General features: G+C 40.7%; 2 protein-coding genes across 23 annotated transcripts in view; one reads left to right on the plus strand and one right to left on the minus strand.

Moving 5' to 3' along the window:
• Nucleotides 1–554: 554 nt before the first annotated feature.
• On the minus strand, nt 555–3006 carry LOC138818983 (basic proline-rich protein-like). Its single transcript, XM_070010139.1, has 2 exons — nt 3003–3006; nt 555–1843 (listed from the first exon to the last, which is right to left on the minus strand). The coding sequence occupies exons 1-2, from the start codon at nt 3004–3006 to the stop codon at nt 555–557; spliced, it is 1293 nt and encodes a 430-aa protein (XP_069866240.1).
• The window catches only part of Epb41l2 (erythrocyte membrane protein band 4.1 like 2), a 170268-nt gene continuing 149357 nt past the window's right edge, over nt 880–21790 (plus strand). For 19 of the 22 annotated variants that reach the window (XM_070010185.1, XM_070010195.1, XM_070010202.1 and 16 more), the window contains exon 1: nt 882–989. The gene's annotated coding sequence lies outside the window, so the exon portion shown is untranslated. Of the gene's footprint in view, nt 990–1673; nt 1778–2030; nt 2090–21790 lie in introns of those variants that run through there. The other 3 variants (XM_070010191.1, XM_070010189.1, XM_070010188.1) reach the window with 3 other exon arrangements.

Below are 21790 nucleotides of genomic sequence, written 5' to 3' on the forward strand. Positions count from 1 at the left end.
GGCATGTGTGTGGGGGGGCTTGTGTGCGTGTGTATGCGTGTGTGTGTGCATGTGTGTGCGGGCATGTGTGTATGTGTGCGTATGTGTGCGTGTCTCTGTGTGTGCGTGTGTGTGTGCGTGTCTCCTCTGTGTGTGTGCGCGCGTGTGTGGGCATGTATGTGTGCGTCTCTGTGTGTGTGTGTCTCTGTGTGTGTGCGCGTGTGTGTGGGCATGTGTGTGTGTGCGTGTCTGTGTGTGTGTGCGTGTCTCTGTGTGCGCGCGCGTGTGCGTGTGCTTGCGTCCTTCCACAGTCCGGCCTCAATGCCTTCTCTCTCCGTGCACAGGCACGGCGGGTAGGTCACACTCCGCGGTCCGGGGCCCCTCTCCCCTAGGCCCTCCCCCCCCCCGCCCACCCAGGGCCCTTCCGCTAGCTCTTCCCGTGACAGTGAAAATTCCCTTTCACTCGGGCTCCAGGGGCCCCCGTGCTCTGCATCTGCTCCCACAGAATGAGCCCCAGTGACAGCACTTTGAAGAAGGAACTTTCCCAAGTTGGAGGGCGTCTGAGGTCAGGACTCTCAGGGGAGAACGCCTCGCACACACGCTGTAGCTGTCATTACCTCCAGCGGCTGCGAGGGCGAAGCGCGTTCCCGCCGCACCGTACCCGGGACAGAGCCGTGCCAACCCCGCCAACCCCGCGGGAAGGCCTGGCTTCCCGGCCCCCCGCCCCGGACCTTCCCCCGGTGGCGCGGGGGCGTGGCCTGGAAGCCGGGGGCGTGGCCTGCCTGCGGGGGTTTCCGCGCCCGGGGCGCGCCGGGAGGGGGCGCGGGCGGAGCTTCCGCCGCGAGGGGGCGGGGCCGGCGTGCCCGGCGCTCTGACGGCCCCAGCCAGGGAATTTCAATTTGAAACCTAGCGGAGGGCGGAGGCAGGCGCGGCTCGCCGGCGGCGGGGACGGGACGCGGCCCGGGTCCTGGAGAGAGCGGGCGAGCGAGATCCTGAGGGGCGGCGTCGGGGTAAGGCGGAGTGCGGGGGCTACAGACTGGCGGGCGCGGGGTGCGGGTCGTGGCCGGTCCGGTCCAGTCTGGTGTGTGGAGCTGCAAGGGGGCGGCCCGGATCCCCCCCTTCCCGCGGTTGCACCCGGCTGACCCCCGGCAGGAAGCGGCGGCGGGACGGGCTCCGCCGAGGGAGAGGGGGAGGGAGGGGTTCTCCCCAGCTGCCCTCCCCTCCCTCCTCCGGCGCACCCGAGTCTCGCAGCTTGGGGTCGGGCCGGGGTCGGGTGTGTGTGTGTGTGGTGTGTTGCGTGGCTCCGAGCCAAGTCTGTGCTCGGTGGCGGCCGTCCGGCCCGCCCCTCCCCGCTTTCCCTGCAGAGAGCACGGGTGCGGGGTGAGGAGCGCGCCGGGGTCCGCTCCGCGGGGCGGGGGGCTCCGGCTCACGCGTGTGGGCTCCGCGGAGCCGCCGGGGAGGGAAGGAGGCCGGGAGAGGAGGAGGAGCCCGGCCGGGTCCTGGGGGGCGCGGGCCTGGGTGGAGGATGGCTTGCGGAGGGGGAGACGCGGGCCGGCGGCGCGTGGGCGCTGCGGGCGGCCGGGCGGGGGTGGGGGGGGCGGCGCGCCGGCCCCGTGCGTGGCGCAGGTCGGCGAGCGGGGGCCGGGGCGACGCGGCGACCCCGCCACCCGCGCTGTCGCTGTGCGGACCCCGATCGGCTCCTCTGGTCCCGTACCATGCCCCGGCCCGGGCCGCGTCGCCGCCGCGGGCTGCCGCTCTCCTCCGGCGGCGCGGGGCAGGGGCCTCGGGGCAGTTTTAGGTGAGCCGGAGGAGGAGGACGGGGAGGAGGAGGATGTAACGGGGCCCGTGGGTTGGGCATTGGCATCTCAGGGAGGGGGGCGGGGAGCCTCCATCCTCCACCGGAGACGTGGGCCCTGGGCCGCTGGGCCGTCTGCGGTCGGCATTAGGCTTCTCCAGATGTCAACCTCGGGTGAGGCCAAGGGTTTTTGGGTGGTGTTAGGGGGTGATCTCACTCACGAGGTGGTGTTATTTGGGGGAGCCTTTCCTACAGACCCAGGATATGCCTGCCTTAGAAGTTCCTGTCACCGTAACAGCTGCCCCGGAGCCCAAGGTGGGTGAGAGAAGGAATCTAGCGGAAGTGTAGACTATTTTCTCTTTCCTGACTCGTGCCTTTTCCTCAGTTTCCTGAACTCACGTGGGTGCACTTCTGACGTGTGAAATGTCTGGGGTGTCTTGTTCCTCGTGATGCTTTTTTTTCCCCTTTTGGTCTTTTTTTTTTTTTTTTAAAGAAAGACTCAGTGTTCACTTTATTTTCTTCAGTCTTTTTTTAAAATTCATTTATTTTCCTCCTGTTTTTGTTCTTTCAAGGGAATACGTTATTTCTGTATTCTCTATCCATTAATAGTTCTGCCAGTTAGCATTTTAGTCAGTGTCCTGTCACTTTTCTCCTTGAATTTGGTACCTGAAGGAAACCAAGTCTTGGCTGTGGCGGATGGAGTTTGGAATGTTCAATTCCTTGTACAGATTTTGCAGGGGAAGACTGGTGCTTAATGATCCTGGATTTCCATTTGCAGGCTCTTGATGTGAGAAATCACTGTGTTGCTGTTGCTGCCACTTATGGGCTGCATTGCAGTGCTGCCTTGAATTGTGTGATAAAGGCCAACTGAGTCCATCCATCAGGTTGTTAATCTAACACAACTTGTAAAAGAGCTGTGCTGCATCACCTGACAGAGCTGGCACAGTCATTTCTGCAGGTCATTTTGAGAAACTACCATCAAACCTTAGATATCCTATATCTGGTGTATGGAGGTTATTGGAGAGCTGTACAAGTGGTAATGGGAACAATGAGGTGGATTTAGGGCTCATTTAATCCTATCCTGTCCTTCTCACTTCTTGGGCAGAATTCCCACTGAAGTCAGTAGTGGTCTGTGTGCAGTCTGCTGAGAACAAGAGGCTGCTCATTAAGAGTAATAGTGGGGGACAGTTTCTTTCCTTTTAAAGCATCCCTTTTTCTGAAGACTTACGCATACCCATTCTTCAGTCTCATGTCTAATAGAAGTAGTTAGGTGGTATGTGCAGAAACCTTCCAGCCTTCCAGAAAATTCATGGATAAATCGAGTCATTAAACCTCCAACTTTAAATCTAAATTGGATGACAATTATTTGAAAAGGTAAAAAAATCTGATTTTTCAAATTAATTTTTTTTTTTTTTTTTTTTTTTTTTTACAACAGAGTCTTGTCATATAGCACAGGCTGGCCTGGTAACTCACTGTTTGTAGCTCAAGCTGGCCTCAAATTCTTTTTTTTTTTTTTTTTTTTTTGTCGGTTGTGGGGCCTGAACTCTGGGCCTGGGCACTGCCCCCTCAGCTTTTCGCTCAAGGCTAGCACCCTACCACTTGAGCCACAGCACCTCTTCCGGCTTTTTCTGTTTATGTGGTGCTGAGGAATCGAACCCAGGGCCTCATGCACATGAGGGCAAGCACTGGTCTCAAATTCTTGGCCCTCTTCTCTCACCCTCCTGCCTGCTGGGATTATAGGCTAGTGTGTGTACCGCCCTGCCATCTTTAACATCTGAAATTTAAGTCCAAGTGAGAAGAAGGAAATGGGAGATTTAGGAGAAGAATCTGATGGGAGGCACACCAAAAAAATTATTATAAGTAGACTCCAAGGAATCTCAGAAGCTCTGGTTCTATTTTAGTACACTTTGATCATGTATATCACACTTTCCTTAGAAATTAGTGACTAGCAGGACCCATCATTAGATTTGCAAGAACTATAAGCTTTACAGCTTAGCGTAACTGTGGTTACCCTGTCCAAATTACCAGTTCCAAAGAATTGAGTTTAGAAAACCTAACCAGTGACCAGAATGTAAAAATAGATATTTAAAAATCAGAACCATGTCTACGTGTACTACCCAACCACTTGCTTTCAACTAAAAATACTTGTAAAGATGACAAAGCATTCCTCAACCAAAATATTTATTGATAAAATTTCTCTGTAATTAGTAATATTGTATAGTTAGGTTTAACATCAGGTTCTTCTGTCAATCACTACTTTCATTACTGTGGCTTGTGACCTACAAATCTTGTATCTTTGCCATTTTATTTAGGAATGTGGGTTTTATATTTTATATAGCAGCTATCTAGCTGTTGGAGGTTGATTTTTTTCCCCCATTGTTTCTCTTTTTTACAGGAAAACATATTTTTCTTTCTTTTTTATGAACTGAGATAATCTGTTTAAAAGTTGTATGTGGACTTATTGAAAAATAAGAATTTATAGCTCTTTTTTAAAAAAATAAAGCAATAAACGTTTATAAGGTTCAATACCACCAAGTCACACTTTTTCATTTCTGAAATCTGTATTGTATACTTGCAGAAAACAAAGGAAATGTGCCTACCTCCTCCACCCACCTTTATTTAGAAACAGTTTCAGTGGCCTTGTTTGCTTTTTTTTTCAAATTCAGAATTACAGTACCTAACTACTATGTACCCTTAAACAGATTTAAAAGCCTCAAGTAAATGTTTATGCTGGCTTCAGTAGTTAGCAAATACTAGCCAAACCCTAATTTACTGCTCTTTTATAGAATCTTGGAATCTCAGGGCTGAACTGTTTTGCAGGCAGCAAATCTACTCTTAGCCTTGCCCCCTTTCCCTCAACAGAAACATTTTGCAGCCTCTTCAGAAGACCTGCCTTAAGTATGAGATTGTGTGTGATTCCCCCACATACTCGAGGGTCAGCACATCCTTTAGGAATACCATATTTTGGCATGTATCAGTTACTTGATAGTCATAAGATTTCTGTCATTCCTTTGTGCACAGTACCCCAGACTAAAATCTATAGTGGAATCAGTACCTGTTGTCATTAGCTGTGGGTGATGGCTTCTTTGTTAGCTGTTAATAATATGGCTTTTAGAAGTTATTACAAAGTCAGAAAGGAAAAGAAACTGTACTATTATCTAGAATTTTTTTGGTGTTTTTCTGTACATTGTATATTTCATATAAAGGAGGAGGGACTGTTTATTACATATATTTGCTAGTGATTACTTCAACATTGTACTAAATAAATATTTGAAGAATTCATTGAACCTTTTTTTTTTTTTTTTTTTTTGTCGGTCGTGGGGCTTGAACTCTGGGCCTGGGCGCTGTCCTTCAGCTCTTCAGCTCAAGGCGAGCGCTCTACCACTTGAGCTACAGCGCCACTTCTGGTTTTCTGGTGGTTTATTGGAGATAGGAGTCTCATGGTCTCTCCTGCCCGGGCTGGCTTTGAACCGCGATCCTCAGATCTCAGCCTCCTGAGTAGCTAGGATTACAGGCGTGAGCCACCAGCGCCCGGCTCATTGAACCTTTATATATTGATTTTTTAGTAAAGATGATTGGATTTTAATATTTGGCTATAGTTTTTATAGAAATATGGAGAAAATAGGAAGGGTTTTACTTTTGTTTTTAAACCTACTTTTTTTAAAACCTAGTTTTACAAATTCTTCCTTTTGTAGTTGGGTTGGCATCTGTATAGGATCTTTATTTGTTTGTTTGTTTGTTTATTGCCATCCTTTTGGGCCTGGGCATTGTTCCTGAGCTCCTTTTTTTTTTGTTCATTCATGGGCTTGAACTCTGGACCTGGCTCTTCAGCTCAGTCTACCACTTGAGCTATAGTGCCACTTCCAGTTTTCTGGAGATAAAAGTCTCATGGACTTTCCTGCCACAGCACCACTTCTGGCTTTTTCTGAGTAGTTTATTGGAGATAAAAATTTCATGGACTTCCCTTCCTCAGCTGGCTTTGAAGCACAGTCCTCAGATTTCAGTCTCCTGAGTAGCTAGGTGTGAGTCACTGGTGCCCAGTGGTGTGTGTGTGAGATTCTTACACATGTACGTTTTATGTCTCAAAGGGTAAATAATTATACATTATTTCCCTGGTTTGAGAAATAGAATTTATTTTGATTTAAATCTCAGGTTTTTTTTTCTGAATTTTCTTGTTTAAAATCTTTTACTTCCTGATATTATAATAGATGTCATATGGCCTGTCAATGCCTACATACTTCTGATTTTTTTAGGATAGAATTTAAGCTAATTTCATATTCTTAATTACTTTGAAAATGGAAATTCTTTTTCACATTACAGGTTCTCACTTTGATATTTTTATTTTAGCAAAATAGGGTCATAAGAGCTTCAACATGTATGGGTTGTCCCCAAATAATCACTATGCTAATATGGAGTATTATGATATCTAAAGGTGGATATCTAAGTTGATATATTTATTTGGTGCCATACTGATGGTTGATTTCAGGAACTGGGTACTGTCCCTTAGCTTTTTTACTCAAGGCTTGTGGTCTACCACTTGAGCCACAACTCTACTCCCAGCTTTTGCATATATAACGAAATCTAATGTCATCAGGATGCTTTAGTCTTTTCTAAGTGAAGAACTAGAAAGCATGAATGGGATTCTTATGAACATTTTTCCCCTGTTTATCTGTAGGAACTTATTGTGTAGGTCAGGTCAGGTAGGTAAGTTCATGATACACAAACTAAATTTAGATTTTCAGGTTTTCTCTTGAATTGCTTTGATATAGCCTGGCTGTCAACCAGAATGTCCTGAAAGAATTTTCACATACCTTTATCATCTTTCAGTTGCCTTTCTCCAGGATAATCGTGGTTTCAAAAACTTGTCATACAGGTCTGATTATCAGCTATCTAATCACTTTTTCCAAGCCCCGAGCTTAAGTTTACAAAACTTCTGATGAATTTCAGAGCTGAACCTTTCATCATTATGACAATAGGACTGAGTTTTATACCTGTTCTTTAGTTTCTTTTTTTTTTTTTTTTTTTGGGTCCGGTCGTGGGGCCTGAACTCTGGGCCTGGGCGCTGTCCCTCAGCTCTTCAGCTCAAGGCTAGAGCTCTACCACTTGAGCCACAGCGCCACTTCCAGCTTTTTTCTTTTTGCTTATGTGGTGCTGAGGAATCGAACCCAGGGCCTCAGGCATGCAAGGCAAGCGCTCTACCACTGAGCCACCTTCCCAGCCCTTCTTTAGTTTCTTAACATTCTGCTAACATATATAATATTAAGATGTAGTTTATCTGTAATCATTCTTTGGTTCTTTTTCCTCTGATTTAGAGAGTTTTTTTTTTGGTCAGTCGTGGGGCTTGAACTCTGGGCCTGAGCGCCATCCCTCAGCTCTTCAGCTCAAGGCCACTTGAGCTACAGAGCCACTTCTGGTTTTCTGGTGGTTTATTGGAGATAAGAGTTGCAGGACTTTACTGCACGGGCTGGCTTTGAACCGAGATCCATAGATCTCAGCTTCCTGAGTAGCTAGGATTATTGGCGTGAGCCACTAGTGCCCAGTGACTTTTTTTTAATTTTTATTTTATTAAAGTTTGTATTAATTTACCTCGTGGGTCAGAAGAGAGCTTGGAGATGATTTAATTCAGGAGTGAGACTAGTAAGAAAGTATTGCTCTCAGAGTGGGCCCTAGGGATTCCTAAACTGCCTGACACTAAGTCAAGTGGTGTATTTTTAGGCAAACAGTGTGCAAGAGAAAGTATGAGAGCTTGAGATATTTTTGGGCAGAAGGGTAGGAGAGAATGAATATGCGATAAATTTAGGAAATAAAAGTGGTTGTGATTTTTTAAATATATTTTTTATTGTAAACGTACTGTACAGAGGTTATAATTACATAAGCAAGGTAATGAGGCCATTTCCTATCGAGCATTATTACCCCCTCCGTGAATTGTTTTAAGAGGTATTCTTTCATTTTTTTTTCTTTTTCATGTTATTTCAGTGTACTTTCATTTATTTCCCACACCACCTGATTGTGCTTATTTCCATTCAGTTGAAATCTTCTTTGAGCCCCTTTACCCATTTATAGAGGTTAAACTGAAATCAGACATAATCTTGGTCATTTGTGTTCTTACTTATGAATTTAATGAAGTTTTTGTTTTTGTTTTTTGTTTTTAAATTTTGTTATGTGGTACTGAGGTCTGAAGTTAGGGTATTAAACTTGCTAGGCTAGGGGCTGGGAAGGTGGCTCAGTGGTGGAGTGTTTGTCTCACATGCATGAGGAGGCCCTAGGTTCGATTCCTCAGCACCACATAAGCAGAAAAAGCTGGAAGTAGCACTGTGGCTCAAGTGGTAGAGCACTAGCCTTGACCTGAAGAGCTGAGGAACAGTGCCCAGGCACTAGGCTAGGATAGGCTAAATCTATCCCTTGAGCCATACCTCCAGAAAAATTTTGATCTAACAAACTATATCCATCTTTTTTAGTCATATACATATGGTACATGTACACATATGGTATGTTATGTGTGTATATATTTATATGGTATATATGTATATGTGGATATCCACATATCCACAAATATATATTCACATACATATCCACAAATATATATGTGATATACATATATGATATATTTATATATATGGTAAAGATGTTGGGATCTATTAAGTAACAAGGAAAATGTAATTTTTTTATGTTGCTAGAGATGATTGCATGCATGCATATATGTGTGTGTGTATAGATGCCATATTACAAATTTCTTTCTGTATAACTATAGTAAGTTTGCCGAACTAATTCTAATAATGAGTTGAATTTTTATTGATAATATTTAAACTTTTATACTATTGAAAATATTAATGTTTAATTAAAATGTAACCTTTATAAATCCAGTATACCTATTGTATATAAAGTATACCTACAGACCTATTATCTCCAAGGATAGTGTTTTAACTTTACATTTTTTATTTGATTTTATTTTTACCTATTTTTCCAATTCTGGGGAAAATATTTATCTACTTTGCCAGTGCCTCACTCTTGCTTGCTCACAGCCTGTGCTCTACATTTGAGCCATGTCTCCAGCTTAACTTTTTGCTGATTAATTGGAGATGGAGACTCATGACCTTTTTTGCTCAGACTGGCTTTGAACCTCAGTCCGACAGTCTCAGCCTCCAATTTGAGCTGAGGGTGCCAACATTAATAAATCAGGAAGTTTTGCCTAAGTTTTTATTTTATGCTGGAAAATTTGGACAATTGTGACAATCTGTACCTAGACGCTTCAATTGGAAGTACTTCTAGCAAGTGTTTAGTAGTTGACACACCATCTTGGATTCATATTTTTCTTACATTGCTTCAGTTCTTCCTGTGTCCTTTCATTTTACCTCTATATTTTTTCAATCATTTGCATTAGACAGATGACTGTTTAGACTATTGAGTTGAAATCTTCTTTTTTCTTCTTCTTCTTCTCCTTCTTCTTCTTCTTTTTTTTTTTTTTTTTGCTGGTCTTAGGGCTTAAATTCAGGGCCTGGGCTCTATCCTTGAGCTTCTTGTGCTCAAGGCTAGTACTTTACCACTTGAGCTACAGCTACTTTAGGTTTTTTCTGAGTAGTCTCATGGACTTCCCTGTCCAGGCTGACTTTGAACTGTGACTCTAAGATCTCAGTTTCCTGAATAGCTAGGATTATAGGTATGAGCCACAGGCCTCTGGCTTGGTACCTTCTTTAGTAAATATCAGTTGAAAGATGCAAAAAGGCCTAGCTTTGTAGGACCTTAAAGGGGGTTTTGCTGGTAGTAGAGCTTTTCAAACTCTTGAGCCAGCAGGCATTTCCTATTTCTCCCTTTAGTGAAGAATAACTTTTGGGTCATGATTAGATTCAGGGTTTGTGGAACCCATTATTCAATGCCTATAATGTCCTAGTCCCTCAGTAATATCTGGAAGGAAAGTTTTTGTGATTTTCTGCTAAATTTTGTGACCTGCTGCTCTTAAACAAATTGTTCAGTTATCTGAACCCTAGTGTTATATTCCCTCAGCTCATAATTGTGCCCTATTTATATATTTACCTTTTAAAAGATTTTTTTTCATGTTGTTTAATCTTTTATTACACATCAGTCGATCAAAATGAGAAACTAAATAAACTTTATTTGGAGTGTTAGAAGTTGAAATTGGGAAACACAGGTTTAGTTAGCTCTGAATTGGTGAAGATAAGAAAAGAAGGTAAGAAAAGCAGTGCTGATTTAGTGGTAAATGTGAAAAAGAACAGGAGCTATGTGCCTGATAAGAGATAAAGAAAATAATACACACACTTACTACTAATGCACATAAAACAATAGGTAACCTCTTGATATGCATCTTGAGTCTTTGGTGGTTCTGGTCATTTTGGTCATATCAGATGCCTGCTGTCTAGTGATCAGAGTTCTCATTCCTAGACAGTACCTTGAGACGTATAAATCTTGGTTCCTTTAAGTTCTACTTTTTTTTTTTTTTGTGTGCTGGTCCTAGGGCTTGAACTCAGGGTCTCTGCACTGCTCTGAGCCTTTTGTATTCAAGACTAGTGCTCTATCATTTGAGTCAAAGTGCTACTTCCTGCTTTTTCTGAGTAGTTTATTGGAGATAAGAATCTCATGGATTTTCCTGCCTGGGTTTAAACTGTGATCTTCAGATCTCAGCCTAAGTTCTTCTTTTGAAAAGCTCATTCAATATTACTTTTATCATGGTTTTCATTTTCAGTTTCTACAAGATAAAAACTGTTTTGTAAGTATAATTGGAATACCATCATTGCACTTAAATTTCTTTAATATTAGATGTTTAGCTGTCAATGTATAAGTGTTCCTTCCTTCCTTCCTTTCTTCCTTGCTTGCTTGCTTGCTTGCTTGCTTCCTTCCTTCCTTCCTTCCTCCCTCCCTCCCTCCCTCCCTCCCTCCCTCCCTCCCTCCCTCCTTTCTTTTCTTTTTCATTTTTGGTTGGATGGTGTTTTGTTGGGCAGTCATATGTGTAATAAAGGCTGGCTTTGAACTTGATGATCTTCCTGTTTCAGCTTCCTGAGTCCTGGATTACAGGAGTCAGATACCATGCCTACTGGTTTTTGAAAAACTTTCTTTACCTTGTTTTTCATTTAATGTTTCCAGTATGAATTTTCTACATTAAAAAATACATGAGTGCGTAAGATGCATCACAATAAAATATGATTGTTTAGATCCTCCACCACTTTTTTCCATGTGTTTTTATGTTGTTTGCTATTTAATTTATAGTGTAGAGAGCATTTCCTACAGGACCTCTAAATGATTTAGAAAGTCAGGTAACACTTTGTAAATTATAAGGAATAGCAGCAGACTAATACCCTAAACTTTAATGACAGTTTTCTAGTATCCAGAGATAAATGCATTCAGTGACTTACTTATTTTCTAATTTTCTGGTATGTTTGGTTATTAAATTTTGTTCCATGATTTTCAGAGCTATCTAAACCTATATCCCCTGAAACTGTGAAATGACAAAATATTTTAATGCTTTGTTATTGGTTGAAAGCTTACATCTTTTCTAAGAGAGCAGGGAACATACTGGAAACCAAAAGTTTAGTTTCAGAAACATTTACTTATAAACCTAGGGCCTCCTTTGTCCTTAGCCGTGTGAAGGTATTACTGTTTATGGATAATTGTTTAAATGCTGTTCCTATGGGTGAACTAATACTGGAAAAGCATACTCCATCATCTATAAATGTAAGGTTTTCAGGGCTTCTCCAGTGATCAGCTTGTTTCTTGTAGTCTTCTACCAAAAGCACTCAGGGTCCAGCTTCCACTACTCTGCTAAGTCAATTATTTTGTACATCTGTTTTCCATCTCTGAAATTCTAATGGTATATTTTGTCTGGTGCCCTAACCTCCTGTTGTTTTCTTTTTTGTGGATTTACATTTTGTTTTTTAAAATTTCCTTGCTGTCATTTTTATCTGTGTTTTTGAAGTAGAAAGTAACTCATGTTCAATCCACTGGACTTACAGTTTTACTCTGATTATATATAAAACTCAAGCTGGATGCTGGTGGCTCATACCTATAATTCTAGCTACATAGGAAGCCTAGATCTGAGGCTCTTAATTTGAAGCCAGTCCCAGCAAGAATGTCCATGAGACACTTATCTGCAATTCATCATTAAGAAGCCAGAAGTAGAGCTGTGGCTCAAATAGTTGAGTTCAGGTCCTGAGTTCAGGCTCCAGGGATTGGCATGTGTGCGTGCACATACACAAAACCAAACAAAAACACAAAACTCAGCCAGTGCTGATGGCTCATGCCTATAATCCTAGCTACGTAGGAGGTTGAGATCTGGAGATTGAAGTTTGAAATCAGCTGGACAGGAAGGTCTGTGAGACTCCTATCTTTAGCTAAAACTCCAAAACCTGGAGTGGCTCTATGGCTCAAGTTGTAGAATGCCAAGTAAGAGTCTGTGTGCCCCTGTTCAAATTCTAGTACCAGCACCCCTCCCACCCACCACCCTCCCCAAATCATGAGATTACTGTGGTACTTAACACTTGGTAAGGATTATGGCAATAATGAAATTGTACTTCTTTTTTTCCCACACCATTTGCTGTGTTCAGTTATAGTAACAGGCCAGAAAAATAAGGTGATTTATCAGTATTTAGGTAGATAGGAGTGGATAATTGATAAGCCATTGAACACGACGATGTTGTTTCCTTGAAATAATCTGTTGTACAGTTTTTCCTGTCATGTTTCACAGTATAAAAATATTATACACTTGGTACATTTTAAAATATACAGTGAAACCAGATTTGGCAGTCTTATTTTAGAGTTTACAGAATGTCTTATTACTGAGTGTCTTAGCTTGTCAGTCTTTAAAGTGACATAGGGTTTCTATATATAAAACTATTGTTTAAATATGATTTGATTTTGATCAGTCTTTGAATTCATACAGGTTCTGATAAACACTTTGGGAGAAAATTTTCATTACTAGGTATAAATAAGGAGTGGGAATAACACTAATGTGAGGGTACATGTTTGGAATTTTTTGGGGCTTGCTGTCCCTGAGCTCTTCAGCTCAAGACGAGGGCTCTACCACTTCCTATTTTCTGGTGTTTTTTTTTTTTTTATTGGAGATGAGTTTCATAGACTTTCCTGCCTGGGCTGGCTTTGAATTTCGACCTTAGATCTCAGCCTCTTGAGTAGCTAGGATTACAGGAGTGAGCCACCTGCGCCTGGCCCATGTTTGGAATTTTTATGTATAGATTTCAGGGAAGAGAAACAGAATAGGAGATTCTGAATAGATAGTTAGTACTAGCTGTGTGGTCTGAGGAAACGCCAGGAAGATCTCTTGACCATGAATATATATCATTAATGTTAAGTTGCACAGTAGGTTTTAAGAATTTATAAATTAGCCAGGCGCTGGTGGCTCACGCCTGTAATCCTAGCTACTCAGGAGGCTGAGATCTGAAGATCATGGTTCAAAGCCAGCCCGGGCAGATGAGACCGTGAGACTCCTATCTCCAATAAACCACCAGAAAACCGGAAGTGGCGTTGTAGCTCAAGTGGTAGAGCGCTCGCCTTGAGCTGAAGAGCTGAGGGACAGCGCCCAGGCCCAGAGTTCAAGCCTCATGACTGACCAAAAAAAAAAAAAAAAAAAAAAGAATTTATAAATTAAGCTGGGTGCTGGTGGCTCATGCCTATAATCCTAACTACTCAGGAGGCTGAGATCTGAGGATCACAGTTCAAAGCCAGCTGGGGCACGAAAGTCCATGAGACTCTTATCTCCAATAAACCACCAGAAAACTGGAAGTGGTGCTGTGGCTCAAATGGTAGAGTGCTAGCCTTGAGCTGAAGAGCTGAGGGACAGTGCCCAGGCCTAGTGTTTAAGCTCCACATCTGCCAAAAAAAGAGAAAAAAAATGTATAAAAATTAAGATCCTTTATTCATTAATGGAGAATGTATTGTAGGGAATAGATAAAGGCAGTATTTCCCCAAAATGTGGAAGTAGGTTAACGAAGATGTTACATAGATAAATCTTTCACTATATATGTATGTCTGTATGCATGAATATATGTGTATATATATATATATATGTATGCATCTATGCAGTTATTTTGAAACACAGTTTGACTATGTATTCCAGTCTGATTTAGACTCGTCCTCCTGTTTCAGCTTCATGACTGCTGGGATTACAGATGTGTGCCACCATGAGTGCCTGAATCTTTTGATCCTTAAGGGTATATGTCAGTGTGCATCAGAAACAAGTACAAGTACCTCAGAACTCTATGAAGTATCAAAGTGAATACTTTTAAAGTGACAATTTAAAGTCAAGTACTAAATACTTAATATAGGCTTTGGCAAAAATGAAAAATAGGTTTGTGAATAGTTTGAAATATATTGGTTAGTTTCAATGTAGTTTCTGTAATTGTGTTTTTATTTTCTTAACAGTACAGAATGGTATGTTCTGATTGGGATAGACTTGTTTTCTTCCCTTTTAAAATGCTTTTTATTTGTTTATATAAAACAATTTTGTTTTCAACACAGGTTCTCAGAATTTTTTTGCCATTTGATTTTGAAAAGAACTTTGTAACTTAGGTCGGACAACTAAGACACAAACAAGTCAGGTAGAGGTTAAATGTACCTGAAGTCATTCAGCAGTTTAATAAAGGAGCTGCATACATAGCCAAGACCTCCTTGTGTCCACAGTTGCTCCTTCTACACAGTGCTGTTTGGCTGCTAATGGAGTAGCAATTGAAATTTTCTTGGAGAACTCGGGAAGCCTGCCAAATTGTGTAGCTAAAGGGATGTCCTGTATCTTTTATATATTTGCATCTTGAACTCTGAAGGTAGATTGAACTAAATCTTCCAAAAATAGTTCAATAAGTATGTCAACATTTTGAAATACTATTGAAAAAACAAGGAAGTGGTATTCCTGTGGGAGTCTTGGAAAATGATGCCAAATGCTTTCACAAGTATTTGAAAAGCAAATGTGGCAGTGGTTACATGCTAGACAATGAATGGTTCCGTCAGCCTTGTTTTTTGGAGCCCATTTTTAGTATGGTAATCTTTTATTTTTTTCCAGTACTCTTTTCTTCATTACTTCTAGACTAACAAAAAAGATGTGAAGTGAACATCTGTCTTGAAAAATATCCTTTATTCTCTTCAGGAAAAAATTGTTTTTTCTCTAATAAAGTGAAAAAAAGTTGGGTGTCAGAAAGTCAAAGTAATGACTTGTGTATGTCTAATAGGAGAGTTCAATCTCTTGTAATCAGATTGTTTTTGGATCTTGGCTGTTAAAATCAACATCAGTAAATCCTGAATCTTAATTTTCTTTAACTCAAAGATTCTTTTAAATTATGCACATAAAAGACTTTGAAAATACTCATCTTCCCTCCAAATTCCTCCTCCTAAAGACAGGAAGAAAATAAGAGAACACTGAAAATGCCCAGAAATGAAGAACTATAGATTAGGGTTTCATATGTAGTACGGATATAGTCTCTAAAATAAAATTCCCGTTTGTTATAATAATAATAATAATAATAATAATAATAATAATAATAATAATAATAATAATAATTTGCTAGTATTAGGGTTTAAATGCTAGACCTCCAGCTCTTGCTTTACTGTGTTGTTCAAGGATGATGTTCTACCACTTGAGTCACATTCCTCTTAAGGCATTTTGCTCGTTGACTGGAGATAAGAGTCTCTTCTATTTGTCTGCCTGGGCTGGCCTTGAACCTGAGCACTCAGCCTCCAAAATAGGTAAGATTATAGGCAGGAGCCATTGATTTTTTTTTTTTGGTAGTGACAGAAAATAGTTTATTTATTGCACTCAATTATCTTTTTTTTTTTTCTGGATGTGGGGCCTGAACTGTGGGCCAGGGTGCTGTCCCTCAGCTTTTCAGTTCAAGGCTAGCGCTCTACCACTTGAGCCACAGTGCCACTTCCAGCTTTTTCTGCTTATTTGGTGCTGAGGAATGGAACCCAGGGCCTTATGCATGCAAGGCAAGCGCTCTACCACTGAGCCACCTTCCCAGCCCATCATGTTTTTGAAATAAATAGCTAAATATTGTTTTGGTCACTGAAAAGTTTTGCCAAAATACAGTATTGTGGATATAGAGAATACTTTAGCCAGTCCTTAAAATAAAATTAAAAATACAATAATAGTAAGTACAAAAACAACATAACTACTAGCAATTTCTAAACCTGAATGGAGTTATCTTCCAATTTTAGTATGTCTCAAAGTAATATTGACATATATAATTTTTTTTTCTGTTACCTGTCTGTGTTTATACTCTATTTTCATTATTTCAGATTTCTTTTTTCCCAACCTTCCCAACCTTCCTTTTCCCTTGAGCCCTTATTTTGCATAGTGTGGTTCAGTGGCAGGATGTTAGAACCAGACCTGTTGTAACATGTGTACTTTTTCATTGACTGAATTTTAATGTGACTGCAGAGTTATAAAATCAAAGCAGATTTGATTCTGTATGATTCTGTCTGGTTAGTGTAGAGGGAAGGTACATGCCTTAAACACTGCTCATGTACTAGTTTAGAAATTATCTCAGTTTATTGTCACTTCATTGTTAAAAGTCTTTTAATAGGCAGGATTTTTATGTTAGAGATAGTTTAACATTTTAATTTGTGATTTTTAGTTACATGTAGTTATTCAATATAATTTCTTAGCAAAAACATGGTGAATTATAAAATATTGATAATGGATGCTATGTTTTTGATATTTACTATGTCAGACACTATTCTATAAGCACTTTACATGAATTTATTCATTTAAATCTCACAGGAACTCAGCAGGTAGATACTGTTGTTTTAGAAATTCTATAAGAAAACTGAGGTACTGTAAGTTTTAGTAACTTGGTCAGAGTCAACCAACTAATGGCAGAGCTGGGATTTGAGCCTAGTCTCTGGTTCTAGAACCTATAATTACAACTATTGCCCTGTCTTTTCCCTAAGATACATCAGCTTCTTCAAATGCAGTTTGTACTTGCATTCTTTCCTCTGAGGTAACTTGTCTCTGAGGTCACTTGACTCTAGTAACACTATTGAATTGGGGAATAATCTGGTTAAGGTGAGGGGTGTGGGTTGGGGGTAGGGAGGTACAGTAGTCAAGTTTCATTCCGAAACTTGAAAGCAGTTATGAGATTCCTGTTATTTGACTGCCTTAGTTATAAGGACGGAAGGGAAAATAGAAGCATGTAGAGAATAAGTTGGTACCTAGTCACATCTGTTTTTTTCTTCCACTTTTTTTTGTTGGGGTGGGGTGGGGTGTAGTACTTAACACTTGCTAGATAGGCCCTCTGCCCTAGAGCTGCTCTCCCACTCCTTTGGTTTTTGTCATTTTGGGAATAGGATCCTGTTCCCATGGCACAGGCACCATGACTAGTTTATTGATTGAAATGGAGTTTCAAACTTTTTTGCCCAGCTGTACTTGGCTCTTTCATTTTGTTTTTCTTTCTTTCTTTTTTTTGGTTGGTCATAGAGCTTGAACTCTGGGCCTGGGTGTTGTTCCTCAACTGTTCAGTTCAAGGTGAGCACTCTGCCACTTAAGCCACAGAACCACTTCTGGTTTCCTGGTTGTTTATTGGAGATTAGAGTCGCACGGACTTTCATGCTTGGGCTGGCTTTGAACTGTGATCCTCAGAACTCATCCTCCTGAGTAACTAGGATTACAGGCAAGAGTCACTGGTGCCATGCTGGCTCTTTCACTTTCAAAATGGAATGTTGAGTCCTAGAATGTTGATGAGTCATAAAGGAGTCACTGAAGCCAAACTTTGTGTCTCCAGTTGAGTACTTCTCACTGGCAGGTATATTATTGGAGAACTGTCCACCTTTGGTCAGTACTTGTAGACTTTCACAGGAGTAAATGACTGGAATTTTAACAAAACAGGCATATCAGATTCCATTCTTCCTCCTCCTCCTCACTTTTTTCTGAAAGGAGTAAAGAACAGAAAGTAAGTTGCTAGCCTCAAGTTCCAGTCTAGGCTTGCAGATTACTCCATGCTATTGGGTAAGAGATGTTTTTCCTGTCTGTTTTCTCTTTTGTGCTTTACATGCCCCAGAGTAGGGCCTAATTCATAGATGTTGTGCTGGGTCATTCCTTTAAAATGGCCTTCCTTCAGGAAGCATTTGATAACATTTTTAGGTTATCTTTAAAGTGCCTTTGGAAAGATAACAATGGTGGTGGGACTGAGATGATGTTTGTTATTGAAATTTTAACCTTTGTGTTTTATCCGTCACAATTTTACAGGTAACTTTTTAAAAAATTAAAATTTATTTTAATTTATTCTCAGATCCTGGTTAGACTAGAGTTTGAACTGAAGACCTTCAGTTTGCTTCCACATGAGCCCTTTACTCTTAAAATTAAAATTAATTTTTAACTAATACTGAAAACAAAAATTGTATTTGTGGGGTACTGTATTATATTTGATATATATGTACATTGTGTAATACTTGAAACATTTGAAATATTGAATGGAAATATTTAAAACATTTATCATTTCTTTCTGGTCAAAATATTCAGGTTCCTTTCTTCAAGCTTTGAGAAACATTGAGCACATTTTATTCTCAGTGTAGTAGTCACTCTACTGTGTAAAGGACACACTGGAATTTCTTACTGTTGTCTTAGTATATACTGATCAATGTCTTTCTAATCATTCTTTCCTTAGGCTCTAGTAACTATCATTTTACTTTGAACATCTGTGAAATCATTTTTATGTCCCCCTGTGAGTGAAATCATGTTAAACTTTTGGTGATAGCTTATTGCACACTCTTATCTCAGTTTCATCCATGTTATTAAAAATGATAGGGTTGGGGCTGGGGAGTTTAGCTCAGGGGAAGGGCGCCCGCCTGGCGAGCACAAGGCCCTGGGTTCGGTCCTCAGCTCTGGAAAAGAAAAAAAAAAAAGATAGGGTTTTATTCTTTTTTTTTTTTTTTTTTTTTTAAAGATTGAATAGTATTCTGTGGAGGAACTTATATAATCACATTTTCTTTATCACATGGTAGAAATTTAGTTTGTCTCCATTTCTTGGCTGTTACAAGTATTAATCGGAGTGCAGCTGTTTCTGACACATTGATTTTATATACTTCCTGTATGCAGACTTTACAGAGAACTGAAGGAAGACCTAATAAGCTGTAGATTGTCATGTTATTCACAAACTGAGCCAAAATAAGCATGAATTTGTCAAAAATGAGTTGCCAACATGATTAAAACTCTTAAAAAACCTCTGCGAAAAGACCCCAGTATACAGTTAAATTAGCATGAGATGATCTTTTCTTTTCTTTCTTCTTTTTTTCTTTTTTTTTTTTGGTGCCATGCTTTTATTCAAATGGTAGGGGAAAAACTACACTGTACCAGGAAATAGCAAATGTGACAGGATTCTGTAGCACAGCATCTTTTAGAAAACCTGTAAGCAATGCTTTGGGGTAGACAGGTAAGCATACCACACACTGTACACTGCCCAACGGTGGCCATGAGATCCCAACCCCTACTAAACAACAGGTGCTGCCTGCAAGCAGCCAAACCAACCCCAAACTGTAACAGTCATTCGGAAACAAAATTTTAACCAAGAAGAACGAAAAGCTTTCCAAGACTGTCCTTTCCTATGTGTCTGTGTGTGTGCATGTGCGTGTGTGTGCGTGTCCGTCCGTCCGTCCGTCCATCTGTCTTGGGTTTGAACCCAAGATCTCAGATTGACTCACTTTGCTTGCTAGTTGAGCCAATCACTCTACCACTTGAGTCACACCAGCCCTTGCTTTTTACATGTAATTTTGCAGATGGAGTGTAATGAAATTTTCTGCCTGGGTTAGCCTTGAGCTGAAATTGTTCAATTCTCAGCTTCCTCAATAGCTAGGATTACAGGCATGAGCTGCTAGTTCACAGCTACTATGAATGACATCTAAAAAGAGTCTGTATAGACTTTTCCTTCTCAATGTAAATGAAACTTTTAAAAGAAGTACTAGATTGTTTTATTTCTCAGCACAAGATAGGTTCTTGTGGTCTCAGTTTTCCACTACTAGAGTTGACCTTTTCCATGGAAATATTGATCATATTTTTCTTTGTATTACTTTTGACCTTGTTGATTAACCACCAGAGTTTTTGTTATTCTCTGCTGATATATTATTGATTCTTCTGTTTTTCTTTATGTACTTGGCAGACCTCTTCTGTTTTCTCCTTAGGTTTTTGCATTTCCTAGGGTTCTTTTTTCATCTTTGATTCTTAGCGTGGCTGATTTTGTATCATCTTTGACTACCTACTATCACAGGCTGTTAACCCAAATCTGAGTCCAGCAACTCTGACTCCTTCTGTGACTTGGTTTTTGCAGTATCTCAAAGAACAATTTTTTTTTCCTTTTTGTGCTGGTCCTGGGCTTGAACTCGGCCTGGATGTTATCCCGGAGATTCTTCATGCTCAGGGCTTGTGCTCTTCCACTTGAGCTACAGCTCCACTTATGGGTTTTTGGTAGTTTATTGAAGAAAATCTCATGGATTTTCCTGTCTGGGTTGGCTTTGAACCTAGATCCTCAGTTCTGAGGCTCCTGAATAGGTAGGAATATAGCTGTGAGCCATTAAAGAACAATTTTAAATGAACTTATAAAGTATTCTGTGCAGAAGATAATACTGTGTTGTCTTTTCTGAGTTGACCTGGAATATTTAGATTATGCATTTTAAAGGCTATCTAAACGTGTGTGTGTGTGTGTGTATGTGTGTGTGTGTGTGTGTGAGAGAGAGAGAGAGAGAGAGAGAGAGAGAGAGAGAGAGAGAGAGAGAGAGAAGAGAAGAGAGAAGAGAGAGATTCTCCAGGAGGGTAGGTGGAAGGGTACAGAACTCCGGGGCAAAAGGGTGAAAAAGTGCAACTAGAGCTCAGTGGACACTGATGAAAGTGAATTATTCAACTCGTGGGGTAGAGACAGGAAGGAGGGACTGGGAGAGAATGAGGGAAGAGAAGACACTGTATGAAAGGAAATGCACTCATTACCTGACTCATATAATTGTAATACCTCAGTACATCACCTTTAAAATAACAATAAATAAAAAATAAGTAAGTTTCTTAAATTAATTCTTAGTCTTACTGTGTATGCTGTGATTTTTCCTTTCTCATAATAGTGACAGTTGACAGTTCACTATCTTGATTTTGTAACTTACCCACATGGACTATGTATTTGTACCCCCCCCCCCCTTGAATAAAACTTCAATTTAGCTGGGCGTGAGTGTCTTACACTTGTTATCTTAGCTACTCAGGAGGCTGAGATCTGTAGATCAAGACTTGAATCCAGCCTCAGTAGACAAATCCTCAAGACTCATTTTCAGTTAACTGGGAAAAAGCTGGAAAAAAATGTAGCTTAAATGCTAGAGTAACAGCTGTAAGTGAAAAAGCTGAACAAGAACACAAGCTCCCAAGGCCATGCGCTCCCACACAGCCACACCCACACTCACACCCACAAACAACAATAGAACAAAAGCAAACACCTGAAAAATTTGGGCGAGTTTCCATTCTTACAGGAGGAGAGCTTTATTGTAGATGGAACGAAGCAAAGTGGTTGCTGCCTTAAGATAACGCTTTCCACTACTTTCGTAGTTTACAGGACTTGAGCCCTTGTGATCACCAATGTGCTTTCTAAATGCTGCGTAGTACGATTCTCATTTTGAGATTGAGTTCTTGCCTTTTGTCTGAAGCCTGGACATGATACTTTTAGTTTATACTTCATACAGTAGCTGGATGGCAGGTGTGTGCCACCAGGCCCAGATTTTTCTGTTGCAATGGGGATCTTGTGAACTTCATTGCCCTGGCTGTCTCTACCTCTTGAGTAGCTAGGATTACAGTAATTACTGGGGTCCAGCAGTAGTAAATTCTTAAAAAAATCATATATTCACTCAGTTTAAATTGCTCATTTTCATAGTTTTAGAGATAGGCTTACTATGTAGGTCAGGATGGATGGCCTAGATCTCAAGATTCTTCTGCTTATCTGTTGTAGTCCCTTGAGTGATAGGATTATAAGCATTTGCCACCAAACCTTGTTACGTTTTTTTTTTTTTTTTTTTTGTCGGTTGTGGGGCTTGAACTCTAGG

Source organism: Dipodomys merriami, unplaced genomic scaffold (genome assembly GCF_024711535.1).
Source record: "Dipodomys merriami isolate MVZ:Mamm:240054 unplaced genomic scaffold, mDipMer1.0.p SCAF_8, whole genome shotgun sequence".
NCBI lineage: Eukaryota > Metazoa > Chordata > Mammalia > Rodentia > Heteromyidae > Dipodomys > Dipodomys merriami.